General features: G+C 37.6%; 2 protein-coding genes across 2 annotated transcripts in view; both read right to left on the bottom strand.

Annotated features, from left to right (window-relative positions):
* Positions 1-12,958, bottom strand: part of trappc9 (trafficking protein particle complex subunit 9) — a 151,086-nt gene extending 138,128 nt beyond the window's left edge. The window contains exons 1-11 of the mRNA XM_055157138.1: positions 12,610-12,958; positions 11,400-12,020; positions 8,933-9,078; positions 8,241-8,366; positions 7,783-7,809; positions 6,850-6,971; positions 5,798-5,923; positions 4,884-5,097; positions 4,014-4,157; positions 2,458-2,584; positions 2,179-2,324 (exon numbers count right to left, since the gene is read on the bottom strand). Coding sequence (XP_055013113.1) covers positions 2,179-2,324; positions 2,458-2,584; positions 4,014-4,157; positions 4,884-5,097; positions 5,798-5,923; positions 6,850-6,971; positions 7,783-7,809; positions 8,241-8,366; positions 8,933-9,078; positions 11,400-12,020; positions 12,610-12,728 — 1,918 coding nt within the window. The 5' untranslated portion in view covers positions 12,729-12,958. The remainder of the gene's footprint in view (positions 1-2,178; positions 2,325-2,457; positions 2,585-4,013; positions 4,158-4,883; positions 5,098-5,797; positions 5,924-6,849; positions 6,972-7,782; positions 7,810-8,240; positions 8,367-8,932; positions 9,079-11,399; positions 12,021-12,609) is intronic.
* Positions 12,959-13,103: 145 nt separating this feature from the next.
* sh3bgrl3 (SH3 domain binding glutamate-rich protein like 3) lies at positions 13,104-16,370 on the bottom strand. Its single transcript, XM_020932656.2, has 3 exons — positions 16,242-16,370; positions 14,875-15,042; positions 13,104-14,492 (listed from the first exon to the last, which is right to left on the bottom strand). The coding sequence occupies exons 1-3, from the start codon at positions 16,284-16,286 to the stop codon at positions 14,421-14,423; spliced, it is 285 nt and encodes a 94-aa protein (XP_020788315.1). The 5' UTR covers positions 16,287-16,370; the 3' UTR covers positions 13,104-14,420.
* Positions 16,371-17,511: the final 1,141 nt, after the last annotated feature.

Raw genomic sequence — 17,511 nt, 5'->3', positions numbered from 1 at the left:
ATCACTTGTTACAGATAATATATATGTTCATAACTCTGCTCTAATGCAAATGTAACAGAGCTTCTCAAGTCAACCATCAAAGGTTTCTATTTTTATTTCAGGAAAAAAACAATCTTAGGTAGAAAAAGGACATTTTAAAGTTCAGTATAAGAAGAGTTTTGAGAATAAAGTTTTGGACAGGTCATAATAAAGTTAAGTATATTAAATTTAAACTGTCAATATAATACACCTCCTTCAAGAGTTCCACCTTAATTTGAAAAGGTTTGCAGCAACACGGATCTCACTGGCTGCCCCATCTCCATTTTAAATGTAATACATTCAAGTCAAGTTGGAGAGTCTATTACTGTAAATGGAATCGCAAAAGATTCACAAAGCCCAGGCTTAGGCCCAGGCCCAGCTGATATGGAAAAAGGAATTTATGTAACACAAACTCCAGCTATCCACCAAGGATAATTATGGCAGTCAAAAGTGTGTTTACTGACATGTTCACATAGTAAGTCAATTAATGATGCTAATGAATCAGTGTTGCCTTATTTTTAAAGAGGGAGTATTTTACATCTATGAAGTATTAACTGTTAACATGTAACAGATTTAGATCACCTTGTTACCTTTTGTTGGTTTGCTATATGTGTCGAAAAGAATGTATTAATGTTTGCATTAAAGTTTCACTTTCATTTATGACGCTCTGAGTGTTCCCTCCCTTTGCTCTCCAAGCTAAGTCACTCCTCCTACAGAGTGCTATAACAACACAATCAGCATACATCCCACAAATGAAACATTTCATCAAAGAAAACATCTCTTTTAAATGAAAAAATAATTTCTTAAGTCTTCATACTGATGAAAAGCTTGGCCGCGATACATCTGGACTGATAAACAGTTGTGCTGCAGTGAAAAGGTCATCTTTTTTATTTCTGACTAGTGAATGTGTTAGTGGTCAAACATAATGTGTGCATGCACATCATCTACAGGCTGCACTGTGCTGTTTCCCTGTGAGAGAAACAGCTCATGTTCTTTGTCATAGATAGCCTATCACTCAAATAAATGTTAATGGATGGTCATAGATTAGACAGGTCTCAAAGTAGAGTCAGAGAAAACAATCTCCCATTAGAGGAGTGCTTGTTTTATGTCTTAACATCAATCTGAGCCTTAACATGTGCCTTAAAGACCAACAAATAGCAAATATATATTCTGAGTGTCTCCACAGAGCACTTACAGACATCAGGCACAGAATACAGAAGAGTCTAAGGTCCCATTGGGAGGGAGTCAGGTCTGCTCTGTAGCCTTCATAGCCACTTCAGCTGGGAACTTGATTACATGTCATGATGCCTAATGGACTATTGACACAGTACACTTACAGAACACAAAAAATATAAAAGCACATAAAAATAATAAAAGATACAATTCAATTTTATTTATTTAACTTATTTTTCACTGTAGTATTTCTGTTTCTATAAATTTCTGTTTAGTGGTTCTAAATAATGTTAACAAAAGAGATAGTATTGTACAATGTTATTTTAATGCCTGTTTTGACATTTCTGCTATATCAGAGGTCTTCAACAGGAAATAGCGACCCCTAGAAGGGTCGCAGAGGTACTGCAGGGGGCCACGAAATCTTTGGTTGATTCAACTTTTTTTATTATTTCTTAATTTTTGAAGGATGAGAATGAACTGGTTTTCAGTGGGTTTTGGCTGTGTGCTCATTCATCACATCTGTCTCCCTCTCATCATTCCCTCCCTCTCACTTATTGTCAAACTGCAAACATCGGCCCAGATTTTATAATTTCTTGTTCAGCTACATGTGAAAAGTTCCATTACAACTTTACTTTTACGCACAGCGGAACTTAAGCTCCGCACATACTCCCACGCATCAGGAAGGAGTGAGGCAACTTCATTCCCCGGACGCATTAACCAGGCCCTGGAGTGCGCACTACGCAGTCAGCCTCCTCTCTACCCGGGAGAGGAGGGGGAGCAAACAGGAGAGGAGGGAGGAGTTGTGTCTTTCCTCTCACTCCTCAGCTTGATCCTCTATAGGCCTCAACTTGAGACCTGAACAGATTCTCATGAAGTAGTCATATATTTTTATAATTACTCACTAATTATAAATGATCGAATATTCAATATTAGTACTGTTGTTAGTACTGTCACAATCTGTACAGGCTAAACCTCCTTAATGCTTACCTATCTTCTTGCAGCGCTCGTCATTTCGGTTGTGGAGGAGAATGGGGGAGTAGATGAAGGGGCTGGCACTGGACATGTTCTGTCCCAGCAGCCCTTTTACTTTGTGAGGACGCAGACTGACTGGGAGGTTAAGAAGCTTAACTGATCTAAAAGTCAAAAATGATAGAGAACAACAATCAGTGTGAATGGGGTTTACCAATAAAATAGCACTAATTATTTCCATGAGTGAAGTATCAAGGAAAGGGTATATTTATAAATAAGTCTAACATAGTGACATACCTGACAATTGGGAGCTTTGTAAAGGGCACTGGAGGAAGCTTCAGGCCGTCAGGGAGAGTAATGACCTCCATTCCACCAGGGCACTTGGACGTGTAGTTCTCAAGACTCTGGGTCACTTCTTTCTTCTCTGTAAAAAGAAGGGAGGTGAAATAACACTATCCTTAAATGTAATAAGCACATTTTAGGACATACATTTAAGTTAAGCTTATATTGCTCCAGGTCCCCCTTTGTCTCTGAGGTTAAACTTAGTGTATATAAATTACAGATTACAGAGACATTAATGGCCTCTGAGGTGTCTCTTGCTCAGCACAAGTAGGCTCACCCTTGGACTAGAGCTGAAGCCTTTACTGTGTTGTCAATACCCTTTAGCAGAACATTACTGTTCAGTCAGCCAGACAATTTGCTTTGGCTTGGAATCTTTTCACAGTAGCTCTCAGAAATGTAGTGTGGGCAAAATCTACTGTACAACTATCTCACCAAAGGCATGCTACAATTGAAACGTTAATTAATAATTAATTCATAAAGGCAGCTGGAACTTGATTATTCATTCCACACTTTGCCCGGCAAATCCAGAATGATATCGCTTTGTTTTTTTTGTACAGATTGATACAAGTCCCCATGCTCTCCTTCACTTCTCAAGCCCAGTCAAACGTTATTGTGTAATCAGACTTGTTTTTTTCAGTGATGTATGTGAAATGATGGAGCTCATTGGTCATGTATCATTTCCAAATAAAATGTAATCTCACTTCAGATTAACAGAGTTTAGATCTTGGATCATTAATTCTACAGAATTATGTGATGTTTTTCAGCCCCCCATGATATTTTTCCTTTATATTTTCTGATACGAATGGACCATTCGTGTCCTTGATGGACTAATCCATCTGTCAATCACGCCCATTTAAAAAAGGGGAGATTCACCAGTGACCAAACTCAAATCCTCGTAAGTATTGAAGAAGTCTCTATTCTAGATCCCAGGCAACTCCACACCAACATTTTATGGGACTTGTGGGATGGGGTCTTGCACCTATTTAACTGTGTGTATGCCTTTTAACCATCACCACACCAAATTCCACATAGGTGTGGTTGGTGAAGTTTCAACAGACTATTGATGGGCTTTATAATTTGCTTCAAGAGTAGTTTAGATGTGTTTTGTTGTATCTTGAAAATTAAGATACAGTTTCAAAAGATGAGAAAGTCATTGTCTGAGCAGTAGTGGCCCTACAAATAGTGTTTTCTCACCTCCACACTTCCTTTTTCAAACTCTTAGCCAACTAAGGATTACAGTCGCTCTATTGTGGGAGCGGTGGATTGCTTGGTTTTCACTGCCGCTGTAAAAACTACATCTGGTAGTTGCACAGAATTTCTGGTCAAAGCACAATACTGCAATCCTGCCAGGGATAAGTGGTGTTTGTTCATGGCACTGACTACTGGACACACTAACCGTACACTAAAACAACTTCATCTGACCAGAAGCACCTGACCGACCTTAATACATGGAACACTGAACCCTTTTCCACTACTGTAACATTATTGTCAGGAGGTCATTGTGAACTGACCTTGATCGGAGAGGAAATCGAGCATGGTCTGCAACAGGAAGGACAGGTGGCGCACAGATAGGGCCGGGTTGCCCATGCGACGAGAGGCATACACCAATTCATGTAGAAGACGCATCTGTACAGCAGCCCATCCACGGTGAGTACCTGAGACATGATTATGAGTCATAATGCAAGATAAAATATTCAAAATATACACAAGGATTTCATTTTCAGTTTTGAAAATATAAATCAAAAGAAAAGTCTAAATAAATGTAATTGTTTGTTATCAGGCATATGTGTATATATATATATATATATATATATATATATATATATATATATATATATATATATATATATATATATATATATATATATATATATATATATATATATAATATATAAATAATTATATAATATTTCTAAGTGTATTTTAATGCTGCATCTAAGAATCAAGTGAGGACTACTTGTATATTTCTTACAAAATGGCTTTATTTTCAGATCTGTTATTGGTATTCAGCTCTAACACTGAGGTGTCAGGCAAGACAATTAGCACAGTGGGAAAATAATCATGTTACCAAGGACCAGAAATCACAGTGTCACAAAAAGTGACAAAAGCCATAGCGCCATCAGCCACCTTAATGATTAAAATGGAGAAATAACTTGTGTGTGGGCTAATGAGATGCCACAGTGCCGTTAGATTACTATATATTAACAAGATGTAAATGATCATAAGATACCACCAAATACAATATATGTGGCAGGATGGCAACACAACAAGGAAACCTGAGTCTTTGTCTTGGTTTAAATCATATCCCCGATAAAAATAATTACAGCACTTTTCTCATGGTTCAAAGGATAGTATTATTGATATTTAGAGTTATACAAAACCTTTGAAGTCCTTGGGGTCCAAAGAAAGACTGTACCCAGGGAGAGTCTCCAGCAGCAGCTTGTAACAAGCCTTCCAGCCAGGCTCTGGGATGGTAGGAGCCACACACTGCATGGCCGCCACACGTTTGAAAAAGGCAGATTTACGATGGAACCCAATCAGCTCATAAAGCTCTGACAGGATGCTGTAGCGCTGGATTTTCTCCTCCTCGGAGAGCTACAAGAGCAGAATCATGGTCAGTTCAGATGAGTCCGTTCTTATTAAAGTGCCCATATTACACTATTTTCTGATCTATAATATAATATTGTTTCCTCATCAGAAACGTACCTGGAGTTGTGTTTTATTTCTTCCACATGTTTTACACACAAACTGTGCATATTTGCTCCACCTTGTAATGTCATGTTGTAATATAGGAAGGGCTCCATAGCGTTTTTAAACTCCATACACCTTCACTAGAATCACTGGGATCATTTAATCCCTGCAATTTCCAATCTCTACTAAACAAAAGGCAAAAGGTAGCCATTGAAAACTATTGTCTCATGACATCACAAGGTGGACCAGAGCATTTTGAGTAAGGGAGATGTAGACAGACTACTGATGCAGGATTACTCAAACATGTATGAATGAAACGAAACACAACTCCAGATATGTTTTTAAGGAGCTAACAAGCCTTAAAGCTCATAATAGTCATTTTTGCATAATATAGGACCTTGAATAACGTTGATGGTAAACTGGCGCCTATAAAAAGTAATAGAGAAGAATGACCATGAGGGAAACAGCACACGCACATTTTCACAGCAGGCTCAGCAGAGAGTAGTTGAAATAATGAAAAGTTAATCAAAGTGTCAGTGGTGGGTAGAGAACTGTATGTCGAGCAGTGTTTAATCAGAGTGAGCTGCCACAGAGGTGTGTGCACCTGTCCCAGGTTGATGTAGACAGCATTCTGTAGGAACTCTGAGGCCTCTCTGGCTCTCTTCTGAATGGCCAGCACCCGCACAGCTTTCACACAGGCCTCTAGCTCGATCACACCTGCGTTCTTGTACTGAGCAGATAAGAAAATAAAAGGACAGCAAGTCTTAATGAAAAGTGAATAGTCAATGAGCTTTGCCTCATAATCAGGGAGAATGTGTTTCATGACTGCTCTCACCAGGCTGTGCAGAGCATGTGACAGACAGTCCCTCTGGTCTCAAGTGGAGACCGGACTGCACAGGGATAGAGGCTTTACAGAATATAAAACACTGCTTCTTTTATATGCACAGCCCTTAACTTCCTTCCACTTTATCCCTCATTGTCTGCTTTTTAAAATTCAATTAGCACTCAATAGCTGCGTGTTGAGAAGTAATTTAATTCTGAATGAACTAGTTACAGGTAAAAGGGCCCAGGGAGGTCAGTGCAAAAATGCAATTAGTGTAATGAAGATAAAGTAAGGAATTAGTAGAACAGTTTGGAAGAACAATGATTCTATTCAAAATCTGAGTGAACAGAACTATACTAAACACAGCACAAGGCATATACACACACAATCTGATAATTATAAATACAGGTAATTTCTTTACAGATTGGCACACATCTAATAGATTTTAGAATACATAGAAAATCTTATGGTAGGATTATCTCAAGAAGCACAGCTCAATAAGATGCTCCCAGCATATACTACAATGTGACATTTCAGAGCACTGTGCCAAAACCCAATTGACATCTGCTACTGCCCCCTATTGATCCAAGTCACAATGACAACTGTTATTTTACCAGAACCAGCAGCAAATATTGGCAAAACAGTTTTTTTCAAGTTTTTTTTCCCAATGTAATTGAGGAAATGTAATCAAAAATGATCTGTTACAAAATAAATCATTATTACTCCATTTTACCTTTTGAATGTAAATGATAATACCAAACAAAGCAATTTTGGAAACTTTAATCTTAAAAAAATCTTGTGACTATTCCTGAGTATATCATTGGTCAAAATACCTTGCCATAGTAGGAGATGGCTTCTTTGTACTTCTCAATAATGTCCTCTGGGCTCAGGCAGTTCTTTGCCCGTCCAATCTCAGTGCTGGTGTCTGCGCTGATACCGTTGGCTGTAAGGGCACCTGAACATATAGGACATGCTGCTGTTACCTCAGTGATAAAAGGGTTACAATTATCCACCAAAAATAAGAAGAATAGAAAGATCAAATTGTATTTTGATGATATGGACGCAGCTCTACTAACCAAACACAATTTAACACTGCTGAGAGAATGGAATATTTTTTAACAATCATCAGATACCATTGTAGTCTATCTTGGAGTTTGTTTGCCACAAAGACATATAAACCCTAATTACTGTAAGACTGAACTTATTGTTTGAAAAGCAATTAAAGAGCAATTGGATAAATCTGATCAGAATATAAATACAAATTGAGAGCATATTGCCTGGCAACATGCTGTGACCATGGCAACAATGTGGTGCAGTCACAGTAGTGGTCAACATTTTTGTTCTGAAATGTGCAAACGACTCAAACTAACATTAACTACAAGAGCAGGGAAAATAAGACACATAAAATTAAAGAAATCATACAAATCATAACAAGTGAGCCAAAGCCAGTGTGAGGTTAAAAGGGAGATAACAAAGTAAAATAAATGATATTGGACTGCCACCTGCTGGTACTAAACAAAAGCAATAAGGGAAGAGAACACAATTCAGGTGATTCTGATTTTGGCAGATAATACATGTATAAAATTCATTAATCAAATAAAAAAAAAAAAATTAAAAATACACACAACAAAGTAGTGGACCAGAAAAATCACTAAATTACTATAAGAAAAGACAAGGATCTATTTGCAAAAAAACCCCACATGTGTGTCTGGTGAAGTGTGATATTAGAATGACATGCAAACATGAGCTTGTTAGGCATACTGTACCTGGGTCAATGAGAACCTCTTGAGCCCCTACAGACAAAGACAAAGATGCAGATTCACAACAAGCACAGCGTTAGAAGAGTAAGCCAAGACCATAAGCAACACCCCTGATAACATGCAAGTTATTATCAAAAATGTATTATTATAAACATGCAAAGGAATTAGGTTACTTTATCAAAATGTACTCTCTGTCCTCCTCTAACCCACTAATATGCCCGCCGATCTCCAAAAAACATTAGCACTGCTCTTGTTAAACTGGCAGGCAAATGCAGACAATTATGCAACCATTTGTTAATAAAATAAAATGTTAGAATTAGAGTTAATGTAGCATCTCGAGACTGTTAAGGAAGTTATGCACAAATATAAAGGGCCATGACTAAATAAAGATGTGCACGTCTGTTGGATTCTGCTTTCTGCTGTACTGTGTTGACTCCTGTGTCACAGACTGAAGTGCTCTGTACCTGGTCGATGGCGCTTCCCTGTGTCTGCTGCCTGGGATATGCTTGGCTTGCGTCCTGCTGCCTTCCCCGCAGTGCCTCCAGGGTAGTGGAAAATGACAGAAGCTGAACACAATCCTTCCAACGCAGCTGGAGAGGCACAAACAGACAATACAAAAGTTTTTCTTCTATTCAGTGCCTTCTTATAGAACTGAAAATTCATAATCACAAATACTTGGGTCATATTTGAGACATTTATATACTGCTCAGACTACCCATATCAGGCATCAGAAACAGCTGCACAAGCCACCTCAGATGGCTCCACGCTCCTCCAGTAAGAATTCCTCATCCCATCTCTAAGGGTCTATTTCAACACTTACTGGTCAAGATCTTGATTCAGATATGGCTCACAGCTTATGACCATAGGTGAGAGAAGGAACAAAGATTGTCATACTGCCAGTAATACAAACTAAAGCCATCCTACATCGGACAAGAGGCTTCAATTAAGGTTTTGCGGGGCAGAATGAGATCCAAATCCAGAACAGAATTTAATTTTTTCCTTTAACATCTTGAATGTGATTAATTGCACAACCCTTCTCATACAGCCACAGTCACTCATTTTGTATTTTTGGGCATACTTTGAGTAGGAGTTGCATGTAAAACATTGTCACACAAATGGACGCTAACCCATTACAAGCAGTGAAAATGCCACTAACCACCGAGCCAGAGGAAGTCATTGACTCCCCTGAGGAGCTCCACAGCCATGTGATAGTGGACCAGCGCGTCCTGCAGCATGCCCGCCTGCAGGCACAAGTCCCCGACATGCTTCCTCATCCGGCCCTGGCACCGCTTCTTGTAGTGCCTGAGGAAAAGCAGCAGCAGGCAAAGCAAAGTCAATGCAGATGAAAGGAAAAAACATGACACTGTTTCAAATAGCTTCACATGTATTTACAGATAAAGAGAATTCCTACAAGAAAGAAAATTTAATATTTTATCCAGGGTGGTTGGAGCTTGGAGAGCACAAGCAAAAACAATAGCAACAAAACAGGGACAGAGCAGGTTTACATAGTTGAATCACAAGGACTAGATGACTATATTGGAAAGGCATGGCGGCATGGTAGGATTTTGACAGGATGTCTTCCGCAGGAAAAAAAAATAAAAAATCTAAATCACCTTTTATAGGTTTGGAATAAATTAAAGAGAGCACAAAGCTAACATACACAATGTGCTCATGGGGAATAATGCAGCATTTTTTGGACATGGATGCTGTCCCCACATCCATGTTGATATGTCTCACTGGGCCAAACTGGCTGTGGTCATACATGCATGAATACTATGATCAGATTCATGTGGTTACAGTGTGATCCAGCCTCTGCAGCTAGAACTCCTCACATTAAAAGGCCCATATTTCTTCATTAGGTTTAACTTCTGTAGGCCTTCAACAATGTAGTGAGACTAACATGATCTATAACACATTTAATTAATTTTAGTAGGACTAATATGGAATTGATTAAGGATGTGCAAAAATACTGAAATATTGTGATACTAAATCAGTATTGTTATCGTGAGCTGTTGTATATATATTGCCAAGGGTATATTTGGTATGTTTTAGCCTTTTTTTTGTGTGACCGGACTCACTACAGTTTTGCTGTTTGTTTAGTGGAAGGAAACTTGTTAATGAAACACACTTGACATATTCACTGGTTTGATGATTAAAATAGATGTATTTCATATCAACTTTGCACAGGTAGTGGTTTAAAGAAATATTATTCCTAAAATATATTCAGTGTCTCATGTGCAACATATCGCTTATGGCATGTATTGCCATATCGTGATAATATTATTTTAAGCCATATATTGTATACCTTATTGACTCCTGAGGGACCCTGTGATTCTCAGTGCTAAAACTGACAGAGACCATAATAATAATTGGTATGTTTGGTACCAGGAAACTATTTGAGACTCATAGGAAGGGCTTAGCAAAGGCACAGGAGCACAGAGGTAGTTGATGGGAAGACTACAGGTAAACTAACTTGTGTTACTCTAACATCTCACCTTTTTGCACCCAACAATAAACTCACAGGACAGTAAAACAGAAGAAAGAAAGACAGAATAACCAAAGTGGACAGACACAAATGAATGCAGCAAAAATCAGGTGGCAGATTTTTGACAGAATATTTGGTGAGAGAGTTATGGAAAAGAAACAGCATTCAAAAACGTGTGATACACTGTAATAACTGAAAACAATATGAACACCAGAGACATGTTAAGTACAGCGCTCTTGGAATTCACTGGAATTGATTTTTGGATGTGATTTGACTTATATTAGTTCAAGTTAAATGCATTCAACCCATACAGCAATTAAACAGTTGTTCATAAAAAAAGGGATATCTTTGGAAACATTGTGACATATAATAAAAATTTAAAGATTCACAATATCTTTGTGGACTTTCATTAATTCATGTTTATTTCACATAAAGATTGAGAGATAAGCATTTCAAGATCTACCATGAGCGTGTCTTACTTGTACAATATGGCAATAAATACTGAACAGTGACTGAGTAAGGTCAGAGGGCCTCAACAGTGACTGCTCGCTCTGCTTCCAGAAGTAAAATTTCCATTCATTTTTCCCATTTAAAAAAAAAATCCAAATATTAAGAGATCAAAGGCATCGCGAAGGCTAACCAGCTACGTGCTAATGATATCTGTAACGCAGCTGTTTTAAATCCGAAAAACTCATTTAACAAAAGACAGATTCAGCAAAATGCTTAAACAACTTAGTGTTAAGAACTTATGCTGTAATAACTACAACTATAATAACAGCGTTTAGAATCAGTTTCAGAAACTGATTTTAAATAAAATGACCACATAGCTGATTAGTCTGATTAGTTTACAAAATATTTAATTACATTTTTTTTTTTTGGAAAGTCTTTGGGAATAACTGAGAAATTTACATCCAGAACTGGAGCAAGCAGTCATTGTTGAGCTCCATACTGAACAGTGACTTATGTAAATACTGTGTCAAGAACACCATGTCAACTTTGTGTGCATAATATGCATTCATAATAATGCATTCATAAAGAATGGTGACTGGAGGTGTTAACAACAAAATATTTCTGTTCAACAGTGTTTGATAGCAGTGGTTCAAATGGTTAAATTGCACAGACAACAAACTCAACTCACCTGCTGTCAGTGTCCAATCCCACAAAGTCTTTCTTCTCAAAGGGCACACAGAGGAGAGGGATCTTGTCTCCAGATTTGTCTGTGGCCCTGTCCAACCGTTTGGACTCTAAAACTATAAATATAGACTCCACAAAGTCCTCCACTCTTTTCTCCACATCTGAGGAGTTGTCAAAGCCTGGGTAAAAGGCCACATCTGTGCGCTGCTGCTCTGCGATTTCCCCCTGGAGCCCAAACACGAGCAGACGAGAGTCATAGAGGGTGGAGCTGTATACCTCCTTCTGCCCGTGAAAGCGCTCTGCTGTTTGGGGCCACTCTTTAGCTGAATTGCAGGTGGTGATAGAAATGAGCCCCACCACCTTACGATGGGTCTGGAAGTCGCCCCACTCATTGTTTTCGGGCAGGTAGTGGTGGCGATAGCGGATGTAGAGGAGACGATTAGAGTCTCGGATGTTCACCTGGCTGACACTGGCAATGCGTTTGTAGATCTTGAAAAACTGGTCTTCAGGTACAATACCCACTGGCTGGACCACCACAAGGACAGTCTGGTGGTCCTCAGCACACTGCATGTAGTCAGGGACACTCATCTCCACACAGGGCTTCAAAGAGACAGTATTATTAGAACTGTCAAACAGCATATGAAAACAAATGAAAAAATTATGAAACGTGACAAAAGATGGTGTTTCCATCATGAGGGGAGACAAATGCCCCCATAGTCTGGGACAGCAAATTGTGCTCAGTGCTTCATTGCTTCTTATGTTACCAAGAATATCATTTGTAACAGTATACTAAGCAAAGGTGAGGTTAGTATGAATGCGTTTGTGCGCTATAGGAGTTCTAACACCTGATGTCATAATTACTATGATTAGGATTTATAACAGTGTTCAATTAACGAACTGGGCTCAGTAGTTTGAGGAAAACCTCAAGATTAAGAATGACACAAGTTTAAGATCCTTAAAATATAACAGTCTAAAGGCTATGTCAAATATTTAACAGGAATTAACATAAGATTTACATAAAATTATATAAAATGCACACTTTTGTGCAGAAATGGAAGAGTGTGTGTAGCTAGCATAGCTTGGCAAGCTAACCTGAATTCAGTGACAGTCAGAGAAATGATGATGGGAAAAAGCGCGAAATATGTGTCACTACTGTCTGTTCTATGTCCTTCCTATTACGGTTCTTCTTATAGCATATAAGATATAATCCTCACCTGTACAGTAACAGTAACCTGTCAAATTCCAGCTTCCTTCTTTCGACCAGTGTTTGACAACAAGTAAGACTAGAGTATATCCGGGTTTTTCTTTTCACAATAAAATGCAACAAAAGCATTAAGTTTTAGTTTCTACAACCCAAGTACATTAGTAAAACACACTCACTTCACTTAACGGGAGAGTTTAACTCTTGTTTTAGAATAGATTCAAACAATCAAATTATAATCTAATTATAACCTTTACGTATAGATTACTTCCATGGATCTATTACTTCCCATGGACTTCTTCCTCTTTTTTTTTTTTTTTTTTTATAAACAATAAGCATTAGTGCCCTCTCTTGGAGAGAGACCGCAATTAAACTAGAAAACGGGAAACAGGCTTCAGGCTCTTACATTATAAAAGTTTTTACTAAAATAAAAAAATAATAATAATTGTAGAACTATATTTTTTTATTATTTTTCTTATGCACAATTCTCAATAAAGACAAAAACACTGAACTATTGTTTGTTTTATTGTTTAAACACATAAATCACTTTTCACAATCTTCTTGGAAGACAACAGCATATTCCCTATTGTTTTGTTTTTGGCCAGGGCAATTGGTCCAAAAAAGATGCAGGAGCTCAGAGAGAGACATGGAATGTCTAATTATGGTTCATAGTGAATAAACATCAGGAACAAGCAAACACTAACAACAATCAATTTACAAACACTGCACAAACGTTGGGTGAAGGCCGACATTGCTAGCAATCCAGAACCGTAACAATACATAAGTGTAATCAAAGAGGCTAGGCCAGAGAACTCATGAACTTAACAGATGGTAAGTGGAAAATTTTCCCCATGTACCATGTGTTCCATGAAATGAGTGAGGTCAATCTACTCAAGTTTTCTGTCTGTATTCACAATCAGGCAGGGATTCAGTGCATAGTCGCATTACTGCATCTTCATTGCCCGGATGACTGAAATATTCAAAGATGAGAAAAAGCTACAAAGCTAAACGCTTGATAGAGATTCTTTGTTAAACCTGTAGCCTATTCTACATTAAATGTTTTTGGCTTCCATTCAGTCGGCACACCCTTTGGTGCCAAGTATTAACTTCTTGAGTGGCAGATTAGTGCTAATACTACAGTGCTAATACTACATTGAAAACATCAAATATACATTGGCACCTAGGAAATATAATATGGAAATGAGATTATTGTTAAAAATTATTTTTAGGCCTAATTGTGGCTCTTTACAGTCAACTAATCCATATTTTAGTTAAATTTTTAAGTGATCAATTAATAACGTTTTCATAAAGAAAACACATTATTCTGCTTAAATTCTAACTAAACCAGAGCGACAAAAGGAGTTCAACTGGGCAGAGCATTGTCACTATAAAACCTTCCATTTCTTGAAATTAAGACTGTGCATTAGTTGCTACTGTTGTGTGCAATTGAAATGTAAGAACATAATGTGCAGTTTATCAGAAAAGGCTACTACAATAAAACACAAAATAATAAGACTGACAGTGATGTTTTGGGTAATACCTGGGAAAACACACATCTCTTTGTCGTTTAGTGATTCACAATGTTAGGAAAAAGAAATTTTAAAAAAATCTTAAATGAATGTAGGGGAATGTTGGAATCTAAACAAATCCTTAAGATAACATCAAAAATGAACTGAAATAAATGTTAATCTCATTGAGTTGTAGTTGGGGGAATGTATGTCATCTGAAATTTTTGGCATTAATTATGGCGCTGATGGAGAGGGGACAGTGCCAGTGGTGCAGTCAAAGGAAGGAGGAAGCATGGTTGTACAGAGTCATATGTGATCAAATGTTCTTCATCTTTAGGAATTGTTCCACTGTATCTGCTTCAACTGCATCTGAAAACATTTCATAATCCTGTAGAAAGAACAGATTAGCAATGTGAGATAAATAAAATAGTTAAATTAGTATTAGTAAAGTATAGCACTTACACATAAATGTGTCATTACAAAGCAAAACATGTGAATTATAATAAATAAAATCTTGAAATTAGATGCAATACACTGATCAGATATAACTTTGTAAAACAAATTATCAATAAAACATGAACTTATTGATGAATGGGCTATATAATAAGCAGCATTTTAATAATTTAAATCAAGATTAACAGTAACTATTAAGGATTGGAACTACATTTAGAGAGATGATTATTATGCATGAATAGGAACAGTACTATTATGACATTGCAAATATAGGCAATAACTTAATAAAGGGTTGTGAATTATGGTTTTGTTCTTACTCCGCAGTACTGGTCTTCATTGAAAATCTGAGGCGGTACAGCAGTAGGATTTCCCGCCTTGTTCCTCATCTCGTCCCGAAGTTCCGAGCCTTGAGAGATATCGATGATTTCATACTTAATGCCTTTACTATCCAGGACACGGGTTATGTGCGACTGCTGCGATTTTATCTGCAAAAGAAAAGCGACAATACAGTTATCAATATAACATTACTATTATATTACTAAATTAAATATTCTGAACACAATTAATCCATAGGTTTCAGAATGAGAAATTAGGACTGTTGCCACAAACGTTAACACTCTAAAATTGAACATAATATCTCTTGAATGGAAAAAGTCCTCAAAATGGTGCATAACACCATTGTGTTAAGAAACCCATGACTAGCCATACAGTTGACTGAAATAAAAAAAACTTTCTAATAAGATCTCATACAGGGCTAGGTCATGCTGTAGCACTACTCTCTGTATGTTTACTTTCAAAGGCTGCACCTTGAAAAAACATGTCTTTATCTTTGGCTGGTAATGATTAATCAACCTGCTCAACATTATCATTTTGGACTACTGAGGAAGTTGGGAGGGGGTCTTGCAAAAGGGGCCACACCTATGCAACTATAACTGAAAAACGAAATGAGCACTTGTTGGGTAAAGAGCAGACACTTAGTTAATGTATAGTTTTAAGCTTTTGGCTTCTCCAAACCTCAATATAGATTCATCAACATTTACAGCCAATAAAACAAAAGGTTGTGGCTAAATGCAAGCTTTTCACAATTCCACTCACTTAATAGATAACAGATGTTGAAGTTCCTCTCTTGGCCAAATACATGATGTCTGCTGTTCCTCAGAATAAAAACAGAATGCATTTTATCATAGAAATAGCTTGATATTATGGCTCATAGCGGACTTCCTCATGATTTTGCAGAAGTAGGATGATCCATCACCGCGTGACTGTTTGAGTAGAGACGCATTTAGGCGAATGAATTGTAAAAGCAACTTTGGCAAAAGCAACTATAAAATATAGTTAGGAGTGCCTGTTTTCAGTTCACAGAGAATGCCAAGCTGAGCAAGGTCCACGGTTGAATAACATGGTAGGCATGGGCACACTTGCCATCACAGCAGAATTTGGACGACAAGTTCATGCATTCATTGTTGTTAACAACTTCACAGTCCATTCCACATCTAGCCATCAAACAGAAACATTAATGCCAGACACAGGTTTAGATTAGCAAGGGCCCATCGAAGTTGGTCAGGAGAAAGCTATTTGATAGACCGCTGCTGGGTGTGTCTGTCGGAATGGGCATTGTACTAACAGCCAAACTGAGGGGATGAGCGCAATATACTATGTATTTGTGTGTAAATACTGGACTTACCGAGCGCGATCCAGCAACAGTGGTGTAGTACAGTTTCACTCCCATGACTGCAGCTCTTTCTCCTCTTTGTGCTTCTGCTACGAGTAGCCCGAGTCTTGCTGTCAAGCCCACTGCAATCCACAACCGGAAGCGGTAATACCGAGGTCATGTCAAAATAAAATCAACATCAGCTAATGAAGGCTTTGAAAGGGTTTACAGGAAATGTAGAATAACAAGTAAAATATATTTTATAAATGATTTAGTACTTAGCCAAGACTTTTGACCAGCTATTTTTTTCAGACAAAACATTTAAAAAAAGATCTATCATATTATCCAGCTAATTGTTAATGTGTTATTCACCCCGACAGCATTCTAGCCTTACATAAATACACCTACAGGACCCTTAATATTTTTGATAAAAAAATGTTGTGGGACTGTAAGAATATGTCCACATATTTAAAATGGTCTCCAACACCAGCAACACCTCTTCTCTATTTTACTTCCTTCATCAGAAATGAGGAAGTATTTTCACATGAAAGAAGCAGAGAATAGATTTACTGATACAAAATACTTATATTACTCTTGGTGCAAACTTTTTCACCCAAACAGCCCCACTAACTTGAATACCATTTTATACTTATGTAATGTAGGCCTACCTGAGGGCTGTATTTTATGATTGGTGTAACAACAAAAGCATTTGTATTCTAAATAGTAGTGGGAGTATTTCAGTTGTATGCAGTTAAAATGTTTCCTCAAGATGTGAGACAGGCTTCTACTTTGAAAATGTTTAAATTCGGGTGTGTGATTTTAATGTATTTCTTATTCTTTAATGCACTTTGAATTGTTTTGTGCAGGCATTGTGCTATACAAATAAACTTGCCTTGCCTATTAGTTGTTATAGTAGTGCTAGTAATCTTATTAGTACTTTTAGTACTGGCAGAATTGGTCTGATAAGCACTAAATGTATCTAAACTTACCACTATGAAAGCAACCAGTCCTTTCTATTGTGGTTTGGTGGGAAGAATGTGGGACTGAATCCAACAGCAGTCAGTTCAGCTGATTCAGCCAATCCAACAACCCCAACTTCACTGCGCCATTATGACCACATGGGAGCAGCCTTTTCAAATTAATGTGAATATAGGGTGGAGGTGAGGTCAAACAATTGCAGTCAAGAAGAATTCTTTGAGGGAATTTATTGATGTGTGAAATCATTTTCAGAGTTTTAGAAAATCACTGTATTTGAGTTAAGTGAAATAAAGCTGGTATGGTTTTCGTGGGAAGTAGCTCAGCC

The sequence above is a fragment of the Boleophthalmus pectinirostris genome, unplaced genomic scaffold (assembly GCF_026225935.1).
Source record: "Boleophthalmus pectinirostris isolate CB_2022bp ecotype Guang Dong unplaced genomic scaffold, ASM2622593v1 HiC_scaffold_21, whole genome shotgun sequence".
NCBI classification, from domain to species: Eukaryota; Metazoa; Chordata; class Actinopteri; order Gobiiformes; family Gobiidae; genus Boleophthalmus; species Boleophthalmus pectinirostris.
Note: the sequence above shows the minus strand (reverse complement) of the source record. Positions and strands in the feature narration are given on the sequence as shown.

What these genes read in the sequence shown, in the direction of transcription:
- sh3bgrl3 (XM_020932656.2), bottom strand. Translation starts at nt 16,286, where the DNA reads ATGGGAGTGAAACTGTACTACACCACTGTTGCTGGATCGCGCTCG. An exon ending in CTGTTGCTGGATCGCGCTCG is followed by an intron (nt 15,043 to 16,241) that starts GTAAGTCCAGTA and finishes TTTCTTTTGCAG; the next exon opens with ATAAAATCGCAGCAGTCGCA. An exon ending in ATGAAGACCAGTACTGCGGA is followed by an intron (nt 14,493 to 14,874) that starts GTAAGAACAAAA and finishes TTCTTTCTACAG; the next exon opens with GATTATGAAATGTTTTCAGA.